The 22475-nt window shown below is 35.9% G+C and overlaps 1 protein-coding gene across 1 annotated transcript; it reads left to right on the top strand.

Moving 5' to 3' along the window:
• Positions 1–200: 200 nt before the first annotated feature.
• LOC138699882 (annexin A7-like) lies at positions 201–6995 on the top strand. Its single transcript, XM_069826081.1, has 2 exons — positions 201–356; positions 5211–6995. Exons 1-2 carry the CDS (start codon positions 333–335, stop codon positions 5637–5639), a joined length of 453 nt encoding a protein of 150 aa, XP_069682182.1. The 5' UTR covers positions 201–332; the 3' UTR covers positions 5640–6995.
• The last annotated feature ends 15480 nt before the right edge of the window (positions 6996–22475 follow it).

Raw genomic sequence — 22475 nt, 5'->3', positions numbered from 1 at the left:
TTCATTCCATTCGACTGAGTCTAAATTAAAAGTCGTGTAAAACCCGGCAACTTGCACCACGTGGTCTTATCAGCCACCGCTGAGTATAGATGTTACTCACTACTGTTTCTGTTTCCGTTTCCGCAAGGGCCCAAACGACGGCGAACGGGCCGCAAACCTTCCCGTCAATCAGATAGGGATGTTCTCTGATGCCGGGGACTTCCGCAACCTTTGTTTTATGTGCGCAATATGTGCAACTTGTAAGACTATAAAACATGTTGTCCCCATGGCGACCACAAACAGTCATCTGTCGTCCAGCTCAGATAGAGGTACTTCCAACTACATAGCACAACATGATGACCATAGTTCAAATCTCAGTAAGTACACAGCCTTTGAAAAATTTCAACCTGAATATTTAGCATCTGTAAAGTATCTTCAAATGTTTTCAACATTAAACATGTTCAAGATTTAAAATAATTAGATACAATTATTTTAATTGTTGTTAACTTATTCTTTACGAATAGGCCTATTTCAGTAAAATGTTAGTCTTTTTAATTTTAAGTAATTAATGAAATAAAGTTAGTTGGGAGGCCGGAGGGAAAAGACCTTTGGGGAATCCGAGACGTAGGCGGGAAGATAATATTAAAATGGATTTGAGGGAGATGTGATATGATGGTAAAGACTGGATTGATCTTGCTCAGGATAGGGACCAATGGTGGGCTTATGTGACGGCGGCAATGAACCTCCGGGTTCCTTAAAAGCCAGTAAGTAAGTAATGAAATAAAGTATATGGTGATAATGGTCATGGTGATGATAATTAATACAATTTTACCATTGTTATTATTATTATCATCATAATTATTAACATTATAAAATGTGAGTGGCTTAATTAAAAACGTTGCAAATCATTCTCCATTACTAAATGTAATACACATATTTTTGCCCATACTTTAATTTAAAATTTCGTACAGTATGCAATGTTCATAACAACATAAATCCCTGATATTAATATTAATAATAATGTAGAATTATGTGTTTATCTATTAAATATTATATTAAGTTACAGAAGTTATTCATAGCTGTGACAAGAATTGCAAGAAAATTCTGCCATCCGACAGCTAATTCAAATACAATTTTTTCAAAGACCGAAACCTTGTCCTCTTTGGTAAAAAGCCGTCAAGTGTCTCACCTACGGTTTACTCTTTGTTTCTGATTCGAAGTAAATAATTTATTTAACAAGCAACCAAGAAGTAAATAAATTATGCCTAATTGCCTAACAGTCAAAAATACCTTAATATTAAAAAATAATTATCGATCACATTTATAATAAAGTAATGTCATTTTTAAGTTATAGACATCTTACTAAAATATTTACGGTAATTCTATGTAATATGTGAATCAGTCTCAAGTGGCAAGTGACTATTGTTGCGCAGACACACCTGCACTATCTATAGTAAGCGACCAGTCTGAGTGAGTTAGTCCAAACGCTTGATAACACCACAAAATGTGTCACCAGGAAATCAACTTATTTACCTGGTTACCAGGAGCATTTCCTGAAAGCCACTGAATTTAAACGCAATACTTTTCTCGTACTTTGTGTTTACTTTTGGTATCTAGGTATAAATTGTGATTATTATTATTATTATTATTATTATTATTATTATTATTATTATTATTATTATTATTATTATTATTACATACTAATTGCGTAAACCTAGACGGACTGTTAGCCTAATCGTGATGGTGTTGTGTCTACTTCACATTTTGGATTATCTGGGTTTAAATACTTCAAATTGAATTTGGATTTGGTTTAAATAGAGAGAGTATTTGGTTAGGGTTTTCACTTCTGTTTTCTCTACCTTCATTACTAGTGAAGGGATTTATGTATCACAGTCTTCAATGCATTGTCTAATTATCTTAAAGCCTTGAAGGGCCAAGAGAAAAAGTTTAGAACTACGATTATATACCCATTTGCAGTGTGAATACACACAAACACACACACACACAAACATACATACATACATACATATGCCTACATACATACATATGCCCACATACATACATACATACATACATACATACATACATACATACATACATACATACATACATACATACATACATACATACATACATTGTGAACTCCTGTTATGTAATAGCTGAGACTAGCATAGAGGTATATGTCGCCTATTTTCTCAAAATTGAATGCTCTTATTGATATAAATGTAGCTTGATTTTAATAAAAAAAACATCATCAGAAAAAAGTGTATTTCCAAGTTAAGATATATAATTATTTCCAAATTTTGGAAAATGAATTATTTCGTTCATTACACAAACAAAAAATACAAAACAAGAAGCCTGCGCATGTTCATTAAGGACACAACGGATAGCAATATCTGAACTGAACAGTCTTCCCTCCTTGAACGCACTTTCGTCTTCATTACTAAGATCATGTACGCAGACATAAATAATATGAAAGTGTTTTCTTCTCTCACGGATTTTACGAATTTCAAAATATTTATTTTCTGAAGTTTGACTGGAACCTCACAAAGACTAAAATCATTTATGTACTTAGAATAATAATAATCCTCATCATAGCATTCGTTATCATCTTCATCATTATCACTGATATAAACGCTCATTAACAGACCAGAACGTCTTCAGAAATTTGGTTCCCAACATTTCTGTTACGAGCCACACATTCATCCACTTTGCAAGTTTCTAACACCTTGATATCGTTGTTTTCTTTCAGGATGTTTCTAGGCCAAACTAGTTCTTCTACCTCCTGGACTATTGGAGAAAATAAAACTTTTCTTGCTAGTTTTTCGTCTTTCATTCTTACAAATAAATTTAAGCACGATCGAGGCGAATGTTACTGAATATACAGGGTGTTTCATTGACTGCATTAGGCCTACAAACGTTCAGTGGTGGTAGATATGATCATTATGAACAATTTTGATACACGAACTCATGTCCGGAAACTATTCGGTAGTAACAAGTCAGTGTTGTAATCAGTGTTGCCAGTTAATATCGAACTCAAAGTCATCTTTCCCAAGCATGATTGCATCTTCCGTTTCTGGAAACGTTAGTGAATACTCATAAACATGGTATGAGTTAGCTGGCATCTTAATTTATATTTGATTGATAAAACCTATGAGTTATTCTTCCAAATTAATATCAGTAAGTTCTCTTAATGTGAATCTTTCCATCATAACAAGAAGCTGAAGAAACCAATATTATTGTCTGTACGTAATGCTTAACTCAAATAAGTTTAACGTCATACAAGAAGAATAGCTACATTTAAATTGATGTGAGATTTTAGTGTTTTGGTCATGAGTTCGATGCCAAATGGCTATTTTTATCTACGCTATAAACTAAGTCCTGTACAATAGTCGCATGAACTTGAAAATGTTTATGGTATTTTGAATCGTAAAGATTGTTTAACAGAGGTGCATCTATTTAAGTAAAGTAAGACTTAACGGGCTACCATTTTTATTTCACACTTTACGGGCTATACAACCGTTTCATTTAACATCTCATCTCACTCACTGTCTTTTTTTTTCGTCATTCATTGAATAGTGACAGCTCCTTATAGGCTAATATCGATCTCGCGATTTTCCTGGTATAACTCTTTGGCTTGCTTGTTCTGCTTCTACCGATATTTCGTTAGAAATTTCAATGCAATCCATTTCTACAAATTAATCTCAGACAAAACCACTTGTAGTAAAGACTTCTGTTTCATTTTCCTACCATAGTAACCGATTATGACGTTTTCTCTGCCATAGTAACCGATTATGACGTTTTCCCTGCCATAGTAACTGATTAAGATATTTCTCAATTGTTACATTATCTACAAATTGTCAATAACTTCTGTTCCAACAACATGAAAATAGTACATTATGCAACGAGCCTGTAATGATAGTAATTAAGAAGCGAGTATGGATGTTTATGAAACGAGCGCAAGCGAGTTTCATAATTTTCATACGAGCTTCTTAATTACCATTATAGGCGAGTTTCATACGACTTTTTATGCTCGACCATATGTCTAACTTGAAATTATTCAGATGTATACATTTTATTTGTATCTGACAAGATCGGAAGTGACCTTGTTCTAGGTCGTGAATTGTGAGATGTGCGCAGACGCGAAAGTATTGGTTTTTTCCGAGTAACAATAATGTCATTGACCTTGATGTAATCCCGTTAAACTTGGTATAACCTTGATTATTGAATTCGACATTGAAAAACGAGATGACAAATTGAACTTATTTGAATATCGTTTACAATTAATGCTAATTATTATAGTAACAGAACATAACGTTCTGCGACAGTATTGGATTTCCAGCCTCCGTGACTTTTCGCTAATTCTTTTTCGATTGCATATCCGAAAATAATCGATAATTGCGGTTTTATAACGGTACAAAGCTGACTTGTCATTGGCTGAACACCTGTAAGCTGAGTTGTCATTGGCTGAAAACACCTGTACTTTAATGGGTAGGTGTACTTTAATGACATGCATTAAAGGACTGCTACCAGGTGTATAATTACTACATTTCGGCATGGTCGAGCATAAATACAATTATTAATTTATTTTCTCTTAATATATACGATTCAAAATACTATAACGTTATATAATACACGACCATTAAAAGAACTCAATATGCTCACATGGATAAGTAAACTCGCTCTAGCTCGTTTAGTTAAATTCCATGCTTGCATGTTAAGTTCAACATAACGGTCTTATAACGTAAATAACTATTACAAGCATTACCATGGCAACGTAAAACTTATGTTAAAGAAAATAAAAAGTTTAACATGGACCCTTAATCACTATAAAATGTATAGGTATGGTTTTCCAATGTGATACAGAATGCTATCTGACTACTAATATGAAGGCTTGTAACTATTAAACGAGCCACCGGAGCATCTCAGTCGGCTAAGGCGCTTGCCTACCGATCCAGAGTTGCGCTCGGACGCGGGTTCGAGCTCCTCTTGGGCCGATTACTTGATTGGGATATTCCCGAGGTTTTTCTCTACTGTAAGGCGACTGTCAGATAATCTGTAGTGAATCCTCGGCCTCAGCTCGCCAAATATCATCTCACTATCACAATCCCATCGACGCTACCACCCCTAAAACGTTGTAACAAAGTTTCTGAAACACCCTGTATAGCAACTGCAACATCTCTTTGTTACTATATTTCAGTTCACTCAACGTTAGTTTCTTTTTATTTCAGACCGCAGCCATTCTGGTACTAGTTGTTGTCACAGCAACATTCGCAGCTCCTCCCGTCGCAGATTATGGAGACCAGAAGAACAACAAAGACAAAGTAGACATGCGCTTCTATCCTGGCGCTCCAGGCTTTGTTGGCGCCTACCCTCCCAATGGCGGTTACCCAGGCTATGGCGGTGTTCCAGGTGTCCCAGGCTACGGTGGTTACCCAGGCTACGGCGGTGTTCCAGGTGTCCCAGGTTACGGCGGTGTCCCAGGCTACGGCGGTGTCCCAGGCTACGGCGGTTACCCAGGTTACGGCGGCGGTTTGCCAGGCTACAGAAGATTGGGTGTCCCTGCAATAGGATATCCTCTTGGAGGGGGTACACCCTTCATTTTCTACAACAACAAGGACGGAAATAATGCTAATGGAAACAACCCTGCTTCCAATTAGAAATATTAATTTCTAAGGCTAGGATTATCAGAGCGCCCATGACGGTGGAAAGGATTCATTTAAGAATCGAAGTCTAAATATATCTTCTTTTCTTTCTTCCTTCAGTCCATTCTTTCCTATTTTCAAATTTATTTTCCCCTTTCATTGATTTTTCTTTTCAGTTTATTGTTTCTTTATCCTTTCTCGCTACTCCTACAGTCAGCTTAAGATCTTCATCGTATTCATTCAGTTTTCTAAATTGTGTATATGTGCCGCGCTCAGCATCTAATTGTAGCTTATCGTATTTCCTTTTTGCCCTTTCTAAGTAATACAATTCAACGTCGTACTATTTTTATATGATTTTCTTACAACAGTTCCATTGCTTCAGTAATACTCTAAGTGCCATATAATCTTCTTCAAAATATATTCAACTTTGTGCGAGTTATGTAAATTCATTTTTGTAGATACAATGCCGTAGGATACGGCTATTACCTCCAATTAGATGAAATATCTAAAGATTCAGCTAATAGATACTTTCGTTTACGATACTGATAATTTATGAATATTTATCAAATTGACGTCATTTCAAGCCATGTTCAATATTCAAAGTTTCTGTGTAGACTAAATTGTCCTGCACTCTATAGTATAAACGAAACAACAAATGTTACATTTCACTGCAAGCTGAAATGATCTCGAACATGCAATCGCGTATCATTTTTCTAAGAAATGTGTAAGGACTACTGAAAATTCTGCTAATTAAATTTAAATATATTCAAGCTTCAAAAAGGATGCAATTCAATATCCCAAACATGTATTACATTTTAGTTTCAATCATTATAACTATTTATTGCAGTGATATAATTTTATATTAATAACAAATATATTTTCTACATACTTCTGTTAACTTGAAGAATAACCTCATGTAATTTATGATAATTAATCAAGTATTTACAACGGAAATATAATGAAAAAATTTGCCATTTACATGTAGGCTAAACAAAATATATGCTGGTCATTTGAAAATTTTTTGTGTATATGAACTGTAATGAAGTTCCTGTGTGTGTGAATTATACTTTATTGTACATTGCGTATTTTACAAAGTTCAACCAAAATTATACAGGCCTAATGCATTGTAAATTGTATTACGTCATGTTGAACTGTGATTATTTTCTAGTAAATCAGTGCTGAAAGAAAACCTTCTAACAAGTGTAATGTAATGTGCATCACATATTTCATTTAAAAAGATGTGTACCTTTTAGTAATAACCAGAAAGGCATAACAATGAAGTACAAAATCTCTTTGTGATAAGTTTTGTATGATATGTAAATTTATTCGTGGCAGTATTTTCACTTTTGTTGATTAAAAGGAAGTAATTTACTTAAATCTTTTATTTATTTCATCACCATTCTTGTTCCTCACTAATCCAATAGATTAAACTTATCTGTAGGCCTACTTATTATAGATGGCAAGTTTTTCAATTTAGTAGGCCTATAAAAAATTTACTTCTGAAGAAAGAATTTATGAGTTGATAGAAAGCTAAAAGACTGTAAGTTCGTTTACTCATTTTATAAATAAAAGTCAATTTCATTATTATTATTATTATTATTATTATTATTATTATTATTATTATTTACTGCAGAGTTTGTAACTGTATAGGCTTAATGGCGGACTCGGATATTCTATTCTATTGGTTGAAATTTTATAATGTTATACTACAATATCGGTACTTTATAATACGTATTCGTAAATATGAGTACATTGCAAGACAAAGCTTTTTCATTATAGCATTATATATATTACAACTGAAATGATTTGTAACTTCTTGAGTATGAGAATATACGTGAGTGAGTGAGTGAGTGAGTGAGTGAGTGAGTGAGTGAGTGAGTGAGTGAGTGAGTGAGTGAGTGAGTGAGTGAGTTGTTGTAATAGAGCTTATCTGAGTGATCTATTATAAGAGAAACTGAATGGTTGACTTTTAGAGAAGCTATCTGAGTTAGTATTAGACACAATGAGTGACTTGACTATAAAAGAGACTGTCTGAGTGACTATGAGAGAGACTATCTGAGTGATTTGACTTTAAGAGAGACTTCTGAGTGACTTACTGTAAGATATATTGTCCGAATGACTGAACATAAGAGAGACTGTCTGAGTGACTGAATATAAGAGAGGCTATCCGAGTGACTAGTAACTGAATATAAGAGATACTATCCGAGTGACTAAATATAAGAGAGATTATCTGAGTGTGTGACTATAAGAGAGACTATCTGATTGACTATGAGACTACCTGATTGGCTGATAATAAGTGAGACTATCTGAGTGACTATGAGGGAGACTATCCAAGTGACTGACTATAAGAGAGACTGTCTGAGTGACTAAATATAAGAGAGATTATCTCAGTGTCTGACTATAACAGAGACTATCTGAATGACTGTGAGGGAGATTATTCAAATGACTGACTATAAGAGAGACTGTCTGAGTGACTAAATATGAGACATTATCTGAATGTCTGACTATAAGAGACACTATCAAACTCAAAACATAAAATTATTTAGGGCCAAATTAAATAAGTACCTACTTTCTCATGCCATCTATTCTGAAGGTGCGTTTATGACAAACAACACAGCATGGATATTTCTGGCTTGTATTAAGTATCGATACTAACTCCTTGTGCTGTACTAGTAGTCTATATTATAAAAAAACTTCTGTATATATTTCAACTAGACTGTGACTATAATTAAGGCTTTGTATAGTATGATCATGATTTTAGTTGTTTTTAGTTGGTTGTTCAACGACGCTGTATCAACTACGAGATTATTTAGCGTCGATGAGATTGGTGATAGCTAGATGGTATTTGGCGAGGTGAGGCCGAGGATTCGCCATAGATTACCTGGCATTCACCTTACAGTTGGATAAAACCTCGGAAAAACCCAACCAGATAATCAGCCTAATCGGGGATCGAACCAGCGTCCGAGCGCAACTTCAGTCCGGCAGGCAAGCGCCTTAGGGGGTTAGGTACAGTTTACAGCAGAAAATTTTGGAAATATACAACATTTCTCTACTCCATTACTGTATCTTGTACAATAACGAAAACAGGTATGTGTAAAACACTGTTCTTCTGTTATTACTTACTTACTTAGGAATGGCTTTTAAGGAACCCGAAGGTTCATTGCCGCCCTCACATAAGCCCGCCATCGGCCCCTGTCCTGTGCAAGATTAATCCAGTCTCTATCATCATATTCCACATCCCTCAAATTCATTTTAATATTATACTCCCATCTACGTCTCGGACTCCCCAAAGGTCTTTTTCCTCCGGTCTCCCAACTAACACACTATATGCATTTCTGGATTCGTCCGTACGTGCTACATGCCCTGCCCATCTCAAATGTCTGGATTTAATATCCCTAATTATGTCAGATGAAGAATACAATGCATGCAATTCCGCGTTGTGTAACTTTCTCCATTCTCCTGTAACTTCATCCCTCTTAGCCCCAAATATTTTCCTAAGCACCTTATTCTCAAACACCCTTAATCTCTGTTCCTCTCTCAAAGTGAGAGTCCAAGTTTCACAACCATACAGAACAACCGGTAATATAACTATTTTGTACATTCTAACGTTCAGATTTTTTGACAGAAGACTAGATGACAAAAGCTTCTCAACCACATAATAACACGCATTTCCCATATTTATTCTTAATCCGGGTTTAATTTCCTCCCGAGTGTCATTTATATTTGTTAATGTTACTCCAAGATATTTGAATTTTTCCACCTCATTGAAAGATAAAACTCCGAATTTTATATTTCCATTTCGTACAATATTCTGGTCACGAGACACAATCATATACTTCGTCTTTTCGGGGTTTACTTTTAATCCTATAGCTTTACTTGCTTCAAGTGAAATTTCCGTGCTTTCCCTAATCGTTTCTGGATTTTCTCCTAACTTATTAACGTCATCAACATAGACAAGAAGCTGATGTAACCCGTTCAATTCTAAACCCTCTGTGTTATCCTGAACTTTCTAATGGCATATTCTAGAGCAAAGTTATAAAGTAAAGGTGATAGTGCATCTCCTTGCTTTAGCCCGCAGTGAATTGGAAAAGCATCAGACAGATGCTGGCCTATATGGTCTCTGCTGTAAGTTTCATTGAGACACATTTTAATTAATCGAACTAGTTTCTTGGGAATACGAAATTCAATAAGAATGTTATATAAAAATTCTCTCTTAACCGAGTCATATGCCTTTTTGAAATCTATGAATAACTGATGTACTGTACCCTTCTGCTATATGAAAAAAATATATATATTGTTACGATTAAAAAAATTATATAGCTACATACTTACTTACTTACTGGCTTTTAAGGAACCCGGAGGTTCATTGCCGCCCTCACATAAGCCCGCCATTGGTCCCTATCCTGACCAAGATTAATCCAGTCCCTACCATCATATCCCACCTCCCTCAATTACATTTTAATATTATCTTCTCATCTACGTCTCCCCAAAGGTCTTTTCCCCTCTGGCCTCCCAACTAACACTCTATATGCATTTCTGTATTCGCCCATACGTGCTACATGCCCTGCCCATCTCAAACGTCTGGATTTAATGTTCCTAATTATGTCAGGTGAAGGATACAATGCGTGCAGCTCTGCGTTGTGTAACTTTCTCCATTCTCCTGTAACTTCATCCCTCTTAGCCCCAAATATTTTCCTAAGAACCTTATTCTCAAAAACCCTCAATCTCTGTTCCTCTCTCAAAGTGAGAGTCCAAGTTTCACAGCCATACAGAACAACCGGTAATATAACTGTTTTATAAATTCTAACTTTCAGATTTTTTGACAGCAGACTAAATGACAAAAGCTTCTCAACCGAATAATAATAGGCATTTCCCATATTTATTCTGCGTTTAATTTCCTCCCGAGTGTCATTTATATTTGTTACTGTTGCTCCAAGATATTTGAATTTTTCCACCTCTTCGAAGGATAAATCTCCAACTTTTATAGTTCCATTTCGTACAATATTCTGATCACGAGACATAATCATATACTTAGTCTTTTCGGGATTTACGATTTTATATATATATATATATATACATTTTTTTTTTTTCAAAATTCAAAATGATGCCAGTTCACTGTGTAGTGATGAAGCGTTTCCCTCAACTCAAAAACTATCCAACAATCTGTGATGAAATTTTTTGTGTGTATTTATGCATGTCATATCTACAATATGATGAAAAAAACATCTCTTTACCTTTGATAGATTGTCTGATAAAAATAAATTCTTTTTAAAAATGGTCAAGCATCAGCATTTTCTTCTAATACAAAATAAAAAATATTATTTATTAAGGAATGCAATTGAAAGAGCATGATATTGTAAACATAATTTTTAGCAATAAAATAAAAGAGAACATGAAAAAGTTAACAAGTTTATGAGTTATGAGGGAAACGCTTCATCACTGCACATTGAACTGCCACCATTTTGATTTTGAAAAGAAAAATATACATTTTTTTAAATCGTAATATATACATATAATTTTTTTTCATATAGCAGAAGGACAGTGTTTTACACATGCCAATTTTCATTATTGTACAAGACACAGTAATGGAGGAAAAAAATCTTGGATATTTCCAAAAGTTTACTGCTGTAAACTTTACCTAACCCCTTAACCGACTGAGCTATGCCGGTGGCACTATTGTGATTATTTTGGCATGTTCCATGTTCCAGCTGTGAAACGATGTACGAATACCATGGAATATAAATAAATAAAATACAATACAAAACAGTGGATCTAAGACAAGACTTAGGAGAGTCTCTTAAAAAACTTACGGTACACAGTTATTTATAGGCTTGAAAGGGATACATTAAAACGTGAATAAAGCAAGTAAAAATCTTACAAAAAAGGACTTAGGACACTTTGGAATCACCTTCTCAAATATAAATAAATTTGTCTTATGTTATCCTACTCTGTTTTGTCCTACCTTATTCTTCCATTCTAACCTGTTCTTATTTATTTTCCTTCACTTTCTCTCATCTACTTAAGTATCTTCCTCTATTACATTCAATTGTAATAATAATATCCCATATTACCTACTCATTTCATCTTTGTTCTGTAGTATTTTCCTTCCCCTCGCCTCAATTCAGGGTAATAGTCTCGCCAGATATGAAACCCTTCAGTATATTTCAGAAGTCATATAGTAATATCGAGCAAAGCAGGATGTGACAATGAGATGGTGTTGAGATTGTAATGGATAACTAGCGAAATGATGTCATGAGAAAGGGGTATACTCCGAAAGCATCTAAGTTTGAATTCGAACTTGGAATACTCCGACGTGGAAAATCCATGAACATTCAATACTTGTTATTGAAATGAAAAATGAACCAACACGAAGAATCACAAGGCCGTGAATAGTTGAAAACGTGATTTCACTGGTATGTCTTATTAAAATAAGAGCCGAGGCCGAAAAAATGTTTTGTGAAGAAGCTTTGAGGAGAACTTACGATGATTCACAGTGCTCAAAACATTGCTTCAAGGATGTAAGCAGGAAATGCTGATTTCCGCCCATCTCTGTGACAAATAACAGCCTGTTACAGTCATTTGTTTGACGTGTATTGAAATTCGTTGGCGAGGTAACGTCAAAACGGATCTTTCATTTGCTGCAAGGTCTTCCATTTAACGCGGCCATGAATCTAAATGCATGTGAATGGGTTTCACTCAAAGCAATGCAAATTGGTACAATCAACACAACTGGTGATGAATTCGGCAATGTGAAGGCGCGTGGACCTTCCTAAATTTGCGTACGTGAGCCTGATGGAGCGCTAATAGTGGGACTTGATGAAATGTCGTATTTTTTTCTGAGAAATCACAGACAATGCAGGATGCAATACAAACTCGTTTCGCTTCAACGCGAACTAATATAGCCTAATTTTGTTTTGAACTTTTTTGCATTTTCTGGTTTTTTATTGACTATTGGTCATCTTTTAGAAAATGTTATACTTTTTGTTGCATTTTTTTTCTCTTTTCTGCTTATGAATGGACTCTTTTTATGGAATTGTCGTAGTCTCTATTCGAGAGTCTACTGCAGATTACATCTTAAAATAATTTTTTCTTGTGGTTGCGTCAGCCTTGACTCCTGTTCATGTGTGTCACGTGCTTCCCCTCATTCAACGTAACAGAACAAATACTGCAGCCGCAGTGCCCGCAGTCAGCATATTGTATCACACAAGTGAAGACGTAAAAATGTTGAAAAACAAAGCAAAGTTTATTTTTTTTGCAACAATTAGTGACTGAGTTTGGTGACAATATATTTTCTACAGATCGAAGTACCTATATTAGGCCTATTATTTTGTTTGTATTTTACTATTATAATCATGGTCATTTTTTTTAATTTTAATGTCACATTTTTTAAAATTTAAGCTCATTTTATAGGTCATTTTTCTGTGATTTTTAGGTCATCTACTTACGAGCCCTAGTTATTAGAAACTTCTCTTTCGACAGCAAATAATCGCAGAAAATCTGGGTTCTAATTATAGATACTGTAAATATTATCTTCTGCTACTATTCATTTGGTCTTTTTTTAATATTTACTAATTATTTTAATGTCCATCGAATATGGTTACTCTTAGCCTATGGTTGTGAATTTCATTTGTCACGAGTACCTACTAGACAAAAGTCGTCATTCCATTAACAATCACAGGAAGCGTAGATGGCTACTGAAGTCGAAACAGATGCTGAACTCTCGGAGCCCTCTGATTGAGGGATGGTGGCTATTGTTGTAAATATGAGGAAAAATATTCACCAAGAAAGCCTTACTATGAATTAATGTTATCTCCTTTAAGCATTACTTTCTCCCTGTCAGTAAAAACGTTAAACCGAGTACCCGAAGATCTTCGGGTTCATGTCCAAATAGTCTTAACTTGCAAAAGGATATGTCTCAGCAGAGGTAAACTATCGTAGACGTGATCAGGACGATGATCCCCTCAGTCTTTATAGGTGGTTTTCGGAACCGAATTTCGCTACCTAACGTAATTCCCCAAATTCTTCACGATGTTAGGTTCACACCGGCTCCACACACTGGCCGATATTTCATCACAGAATTTACTTCCCCACGAGAACTCGAACCAGCTCTCATTTCGTAACAGAAATTCAGATATTATGCCTTAGACCAGAATGCTATGGCGCGAGATTATCTAAAATTAGTAACGCCTGTAATTTGAAAAGCATTTAATATTCTTCGCTTTTATTTCCTCTTGATTGGTGAAATGAATTCCCATGTAACACCTCGCTGGCTACTCTACTCCACGATAGTTGCTTCAACTACCACACTATGCGATCAGATAGTCTAATTATTGTAGTCCTAATGAACTGTTACTGCTGCTGCTGAAACATGATAAATATGAAATATATGCGTTTAAAGCCTTGGTTTTTCTGAACCGACGCATGAGAGATGCGAGGTGCGAGGTCTGCATACCTCGCAGTTATAGAAACCACTCACTATCTTTCGTGTAGTCCGGATTTGTGCGAGGCGGGCTTCGTACCTCGCAACTCGCATGCGTCGATTCAGAAAAACCAAGGTTTTACTAATGCCACCAGGTTGTCTTTCGTCAATATGAGATATATTGCGAGAAGAAAATTTTTACATATATCACTTTACCTTGCTATATTTAAAAATAACTCCTCTAGACATGGTCACAGGGTGACAGTCTGAAGAATTCAAGGTGAAACTAACGCACAGTTTGTTCTGGTGATTTCGAAAGTGAAAACTCGCCATTACACTACCTTATTATTACAGACCAATAGTGACAACATCATAAAACAAAACAAAAAATCATCAGCATTTGTCCAGCGCTTAAAAATCCTGCAAAGATTCGTATATGCAAGGCATAACAAAAGCCTAAATTAAACTAACCTAACCTATCACAGATTCTTATATGTAAAGCAGTGGTCGTCAGCACTCGCTGAACTGGGTAGAGCGCACGGATGGAAAGGAAATATGCTCTGTCGTGCACAAGGCATGGAGAGACAAAATACGCGCCAGCAGCCACGAATGCACGCACACTAGGGCAGTGTACTGTCGCGGGTAAGAGACGCTAGCCCGAGAGTGCAGTGTTCTGATTGAGACGGTTCCTCGTATAGGATGAGGAGATTTTGATTAGATTAGTATTTCGTGTTAATATTCTTATATGGATAGGATGCGCGGACGTGTAAGTTAGTTTCAAAATCTGAGACGGAAGTAACAGGTGGACAGGAAGGCCGAAGGGAAGCCAGGCTGACAGGAAACATGTGTCCAGGCGTGGAGTTGACTGATGAGGGAATGTATGGACTTTGCCTGCGGGTGGTCAGTAAGATGACGCCAAGCCAGGTTCCAAAAGGGATGATCTGGTATATGTCAGAGAATTGTCAGGACGCCGGAAGTAGGGGGATGTTCTAGTTAACGAACAATTTTGAAGAACGCGTCTTAAGTGACGTAAGTGTAATCATGGCCAATCAGGATTCTTAATAGAGACACGTGATATATAGATAGGAGGGCGAAATTCTATGTTTGGTGGTTGAAAGTAGGGGATAGTTTTGGCAGATAGACAGAAGGCATATAGAACGCGTACGGAGAAGTTGCACTCCACATATTCTCGGCAAACCTAACTCGGAAGTATAACAATTTACGGACTTAGAATTTTTTAGTGGGTGTAGTAAGAAGTCGTGTGTTGCATTATTATTATAAGTCTGAATTCTTTCCTCTCATCACGTTATCAACTGTCCATTATATTACTGGTGTTTTATAGTACAAAATATATAATTACGTGAACTCAGAAATTAGTATACCAACTTGTAGGAAGTGAGAGCGAGATATTATACACTTGGACGCGCATTTCTGCTAATCTGAAACGAACACTTAATAATAATAATAAACGTTCTCATAGTTCTTACCAACAACTTCTGGTGTGCGCCTACATCATTTCAACCTACGAGCACGTCTCCCAAACCCCATGTCCCGACCGTTTTTGCAGCTGACCTGGGAACCTCATACCTCTACCGGAGTAATCTCGAGGAGGCTGGCGCCCAAATTAATCTGTGTACATAGTTAATTATTTACATCGACGTGCCATCCTCGAGATACTTTCCATATACGAAGGAGCTGGCAACCGAGGGCAAGGAAAGGCGTCGTGGACAACGACGACGACGACCAACAACGACGACGACGACGACGACGACTGTTACATGATGAGCGCTGATGTAAAGCATAGCGAGAGTGTGCACTAGCTTGAAACTTTCGTAATGTCACAAGAGTTCTATTGGTATGACTGAGGAGAGAGCTCTAAACACTTGAAGGTGTAAAAGCGGACTATGATGAGAACTAACCCTGCGCTAATCAGCCGAATTCCATTTGTGAGTTGGGGACATCTGCAACCCTGAGCGCATGGTTACAATCAATTTTGACATTGACGAGAAATTATGAGTAATTTTTTCCTGCAGTCCTCTCATTCTGGACGGGATCCTCTTACGTGCCGTAAATGTGCAATAAGGATTATATAGTCCTTCAAATTCATCGTCTTTAGCCATCAAAAATACATTGCCAAAAGTATTACGGTTTAAATCACGTATAAAATGAGCAAGAAAGTATGTGTAATTTACGTGGCACCGTTTATTAACCCCTTATCACGAGTGTGTAGTACTACTCTCGTAATTACGGATGATAGCCACGACCTCCTTCGCTTCGACACAGCTGATCTGATAAGAGGAGTGGATTGTAATACGCAGTTCGAAAGTGACTCACAAGTCAGTCAAGGTCGCTTCAATAGCTTTTCCTTTGCTGTCGAGGGTTTAATGGGAAGCACAAAATTGAGAACATACATACATACATACATACATACATACATACATACATACATACATACATACATACATACATACATACATAAGTGTACTGCCCCAGGGCAGGTCTTTCTGTGTAAATCCAGCATTCTCCAATCTTTACTATTTTCTGTCTTCCTCTTATTTGTTAGTCTCCGCATATCATCCATATAGCTTAATGTCGTCTATCATCTGATATCTTCTTCTGCCACGAACTCTTCTCCCGTTCACCATTCCTTCCAGTGCATCCTTCAGTAGGCAGTTACTTCTCAGTCAGTGACCCAACCAATTCCTTTTCCTCTACCTGATCAGTTTCACCATCATTCTTTCTTCACCCACTCTTTTCAACACAGCTTCATTTCTTATTCTGTCCGTCCATTTCACACGGTCTATTCTTCTCCATATCAACATTTCAAATGCTTCTATTCGCTTCTCTTCACTTCGTCGCAATGTCTATGTTCCTGCCCCATACAATGTCACACGCCACACAAAGCACTTCACTAGTCTCTTCCTTATTCCTTTTCCAGAGGTCCGCAGAATATGCTCTTTTTCTTATTAAACGCTCCCTTTACCACTGCTATCCTCCTTTTCACTTCCTGGCAGCAGCTTATGTTACTGCTTATAATACACCCCAAGTATTTGAAGCTGTCCACTTGCTCTACTTAATAATTAATGTAAAGATGCTTAAATCCTTAATACACTGAAGTTTGTCAGTATGTTGCAGTGAAGGCAGCCAAATATTCCTATGCAGTTTCTTTCATTGACTAATCATGAGTATAGACGGTGAAATGATACGTATTAGATTGTTTCCAGGACAATTCGTCCCGTCAATGACGTCCTGAAATTTACTACCCTCTGTGGTTTATAGTCACGAAAAGACTGAAATCAATATTCTGGCTTCTGAACCACCTTATCGGGCGGGTTCCGCATCCCCGTACCAACCTCTTAGAAACGACTTCTTGGAACAAAACCTGCCTGAGGTGAACGCCTCCAACTGTAGCCGACAGCAAAGGGGAAGGAGAGAAAAAGAAGAACCTTTAACTACGAAAAAGGGAATGTTGTGGTTTGTGTACAGCAAGACAAGTCGAGCGTGTCCACCGCGACAAAGAGAACAGTAGAGTGCCAACAAATTACAACGTCAAGAACTTGTAAAGGCTGGTCACAATAAACCGGGAACGGAAACGACAACGAGAACGAGAACGGAAATAATTTTAAAATAAACGTATTTAAATGTGAGCATTCACAATAATTGATTGCGAATGTTCACATTTGGATATTTATTTTAACATTTTCGTTCTCGTTCTCGTCGTTTCCGTTTCTGGTTTATTGTGTACCAGCCTTTAGTTGGAATTAACTAAAAGGACAAAATTAATAACATTGCTTCTTTATTGATTTCGTAGCAGCGAATGTGCGGCTTAACAATACAAATGCAATGATTTTACACAAACTTATGGTTAAAGGTATACGCGTTTTTGTAATAATTTTTAATATTACTCTCCAAACATGTATCGTCATATTATTTAATACTCAACACTCGTGATTGTAGTTCATTTCCCACGTGATTCATCGTGGTAATATAATAAATAGTTATTGACTTGTAATTTCGTTTAGTTTGTCCATGTTACACTCGTATTTTCTCGAGATCTAACCACGTTTACTGACTCTGTATGTGTGTTTCCTTCTATTGAATCGTATTCAGTGTCCACATCCACAGGTTTCCACGTACTCGCGATGGTAGAGATTCTCTGTTTGTTGGGCTCCCCGTGATGCGCCGCTTTTGGATTTCTTCCTCTCTCTTATAAACCCTGCATTCGTCTTGCTTTATTATGGGCTTAAAGAATTCTTTTTGTGCTTTTCTTTTATCCGATATGCATTTCTTATATTTTTGACTTGGATTTTTCCTGCAAATATTTCAACTTTTCCATTTTCGTCGCCTATTTTTTTCGTGATTCTCACAACTTTTCACTGTTCGTTTAGATGTGATTTGGCGTTTTCTGGTTAGATCTCGATCAGTCGAATCGTTTGAGACCCATATCACCGTCGTATCACATTGCAATCTGGAGATTTACTAACAAGAAAACTCGTGATTCCAGAACCAAAAATGGTGGACGTTTCTCTCGCTCCCCGAGCATACGCGGGACTTCGAAGTAGCTATTGCTAGGTTTTTTTTTTTTTGTATTTGTATTTATTTGCTAAACATAAAATATAATATGGACAGGTAAAACTTTAGCTCAACCCTGAAAGAGTAGAACTCGTGCTCAGGAGCGGATTCCTAAATTTAAATTAAGAAGTATATAATACAATTTGCCTTATGTCTACTTCACAATAAGAATATATAGGCCTAAATCTGAATTTACAATTTTATAAAATCCATACATAACTTTTTAAATTTAATACTTTTTTATTTAAGTAGGTTATTTTACGACGCTGTATCAACACCTTAGGTTATTTAGCGTCTGAATGAGATGAAGGTGATAATCCCGGTAAAATGAGTCCGGGGTCCAGCACCGAAAGATACCCAGCATTTGCCCAAATTGGATTGACGGAAATCCCGGAAAAAACCTCAATCAAGTAACTTTCCCCGACCAGGATTCGAACCTGGGCCAACTGGTTTCGCGGCCAGACGCGCTAACCATTACTCTACAGGTGTGGACTAAATTTAATACTAGAACTATTAGAATTGACAAGATTAGGATACTTAAATATAAATTTGTTATATATTCTTGGGCCTAAATTACTACTATGATTAAATACTGTAGCAGTATTGCATTTTGGTTCAAACAATCTTAAAGAATTCATACCTTTTATTTCATAACTATGAGAATACAATTCAAAATTATTTCGATTTTCATGTATGAATTTTATTAATACAATATAATAAATTTGTCTTATTTTAAGAACATTAAAGTCTAAAGCAATTTCTGAGATGGAAAATCAATAGGTTTATGAAGACATATTTTAATTATTTTCTTCTGTAATAAAGATGATTAAAATTGGATTTAAATAAGCTATCCCATCCTATAATTCCATACATAATTACCTATTGAAATAAAGTTAAGTAAATTGTGCGTAATAAACTTATTGGAAAGTAATTCCTCAATAAAACAAAATAATATATTTTACAATTTATTACAAAGGTAATTGATGTGTTTGGTTCAAATTTAAATGACCGTCAAAAATTATACCTAAATATTTAACTAAAAAATTATTGGAACCGATTTTAAATATTAAATACGTATCCACGTCAAAACAAAATCATATTTTCGGATATGTATAAGGGCGGCTCCATCTCGGAATCTTCAACCACGAGCTACGACTGTTCAGAAATTCGGACTGGACATAGAAAGGCTGTAAGTATCAATACATTTGAATATTAAGGCTGGTTCACAATAAACTGGGAACGAAAACGAGAACGAGAACGGAAATGTTAAAATAAATGTATTTAACAATATTTCCGTTCTCGTTCTCGTTTCCGGTTTATTTTAAACCAGCCTTAAGTCTTCCCTCCAAAAAAGTCTATGTCCCTAGCTCAATCCAGTAAGAATTACTGTAATTTTATTTATAATAATAATAATAATAATAATAATGATTTATTTAACCTGGCAGAGTTAAGGCCATACGGCCTTCTCTAACACTCAACCAGGAGTAAAAACTGCGTTATAGAAACACTACAAATTTACAAAGTACACACAAAACTGAATAAGATAATAATAATAAAATGTAAACAACAAGTAAGAAGAAATCAGACATAATATATAACATACAGAAAGAAAGAAAAAAAAGCATAATAAAATGTCAACAGCAGGTCAAAAATAAATGAGGCCTACAAAGTATAAAAAAATAAGAATTATTGATAATAATAATAATAATAATAAATAGAATAGTAATGATAACAATAATGATAATAATAATATTAATAATAATAATAATAAATAAAATAATAATAATAACAGGCCTAATAGCAATAATAATACTAATAGTAGTAATACAATAGTGCAGTACAAAGCATACAATGAATACAATATTTTTAAGTATACACAGTAAGGAAAATTATGTTTATATATAGCTCAACTTATCACATTAGAGATATACCATTATCGGAAAATATGAGAACAAAAATATAAAATAAGTTAAATATCACTAGAACATAAAAAAAAAATTGTGAATACGTGGAAACATGCAATACAACACTTGTCATAATAGTAAGTTAGTTTGGCAACTCGTCATAAGATAATTTTCTAACTTGGATTTGAAAGATTTCAATGTTCGGCAGCCCTTGACTTCAGGCGGCAGAGAGTTCCAGTGACGAGAGGTAGCAACAGCGAAAGATGAGGAATACAGAGATGATGTGTGAAGTGGAATTTCTAGCGTGTTATCGCGTTGTGATCGAGTATTAATATTATGATAGCGAGAGAGAGTATGAAAACGAGCGAATAAATAATAGGGGGATGAAGTGTGCATAATTCGATATAGGAGAGAAAGTGAGTGCAGATTTCTCCTCTCATGTAACCTAAGCCATGATAACTTCTCGAAAGAAGGTGAGATATGATCATAGTATCGAACATTACAAATGAAGCGGACGCACGCGTTATGAACACGCTGTAGTTTCTGGGCGGAATCAATCCTGAGATCACTGAACAAAACGTCGCAATAATCGAAGTGAGGTAGAATGAGTGTCTGTACCAGCGTCTGTTTTAATTTAGATGGATAATGATACAATCTTTTTAGTGAATGGAGAATAGAGAATGCCTTCTTACATGTATATTTAATATGCGTATCCCAACTAAGATTAGACTCGAAATGCACTCCGAGATTTTTTACGGTAGAGCTAAACGGGATGATTGTTTTATCCAGTTTCACAGGTGGAATATTCAGGTCGTTGACTTCAGGAATTAATCTACGGTTCGCGAACAGAATAGCCTGTGATTTACATGCGTTTAGGTTAAGCCCAAATTGTTGAGACCAGGAAGAGATGGAATCAAGATCTTCATTAAGACTATTAATGCTATCATTTAGTGCATCAGGACGCGCTGAAATATACAATTGAACGTCGTCTGCATATATTTGATATCTGCAGTGCTTAAATGATTTAGAAATTCCATTTATATAAATAGAGAAGAGCAAGGGGCCTAATACTGATCCCTGAGGAACTCCTGTATCTACAGTACGCCAGGATGAGAAACGATTATTAGATATGACACGCTGCTGGCGGCCAGTAAGGTAGGAGTACATCCAGGTGATAACACTATCAGAAAGGTGTAGCGTTTGTAGTTTAGTCAATAGTAGATCGAAGTCAACAGAATCAAAGGCTTTGCTATAGTCCAATAAAACTAGTACAGTAGCCTGTCGTTTATCCATGGCTGCGCGTATGTCCTCAGTAACATTCAACAAAGCAGTAGAAGTGCTATGGCCATTTCTGAATCCTGATTGTAAAGGGTCTAAAAGATTAAATTCTATTAGGTAGTCTGACAACTGCTTATGAATGACGCGTTCCAGGGCTTTGGATAAAACGGGAAGAATGGAGATTGGCCTATAGTCTTTTGCAGAAGTTGGTGAATTTACTTTAGGAAGTGGGCGTACCAAAGCTGTTTAGGCCCTAGCTTCAATCATAGATGTGCAAAACCTATAATATTACATTACTAGTTGCACAAGAAAGCTCTGTTTTCTACGATTTGTTTCTCTAGCACTTACGGCCCTTTTTATATCCAGTCATAAAATATTTATCTGAATGAGATGATTCCACGTAAAATATACCAGCAATTTCGTGTCCAAGTCAAAATTCAATTCTGAGTGTAACTCAAAAGGCTCATATTTCTCGTCTAGTGAACAAGTCTTAGTCTCACCCATACCCTCCCCTTTACTGAATTCATATCTTAATGTTCACACTGCTGTCCTGTATAAAGTTCCATCTATTAACTCTTTGTAGCTGAAAGGGTCAGGCCAAAAGTCTGTAATCCATCGTAAATAAGACTAAAAGAAGGCAGATCAACTCCTGACCCAAGATCACCATTGTCTCTGTCA

This window comes from Periplaneta americana, chromosome 5 (genome assembly GCF_040183065.1).
Source record: "Periplaneta americana isolate PAMFEO1 chromosome 5, P.americana_PAMFEO1_priV1, whole genome shotgun sequence".
Lineage (NCBI taxonomy): Eukaryota > Metazoa > Arthropoda > Insecta > Blattodea > Blattidae > Periplaneta > Periplaneta americana.
The sequence above is the reverse complement of the archived record's forward strand: the minus strand, read 5'-3'. Positions and strand labels throughout refer to the sequence as shown.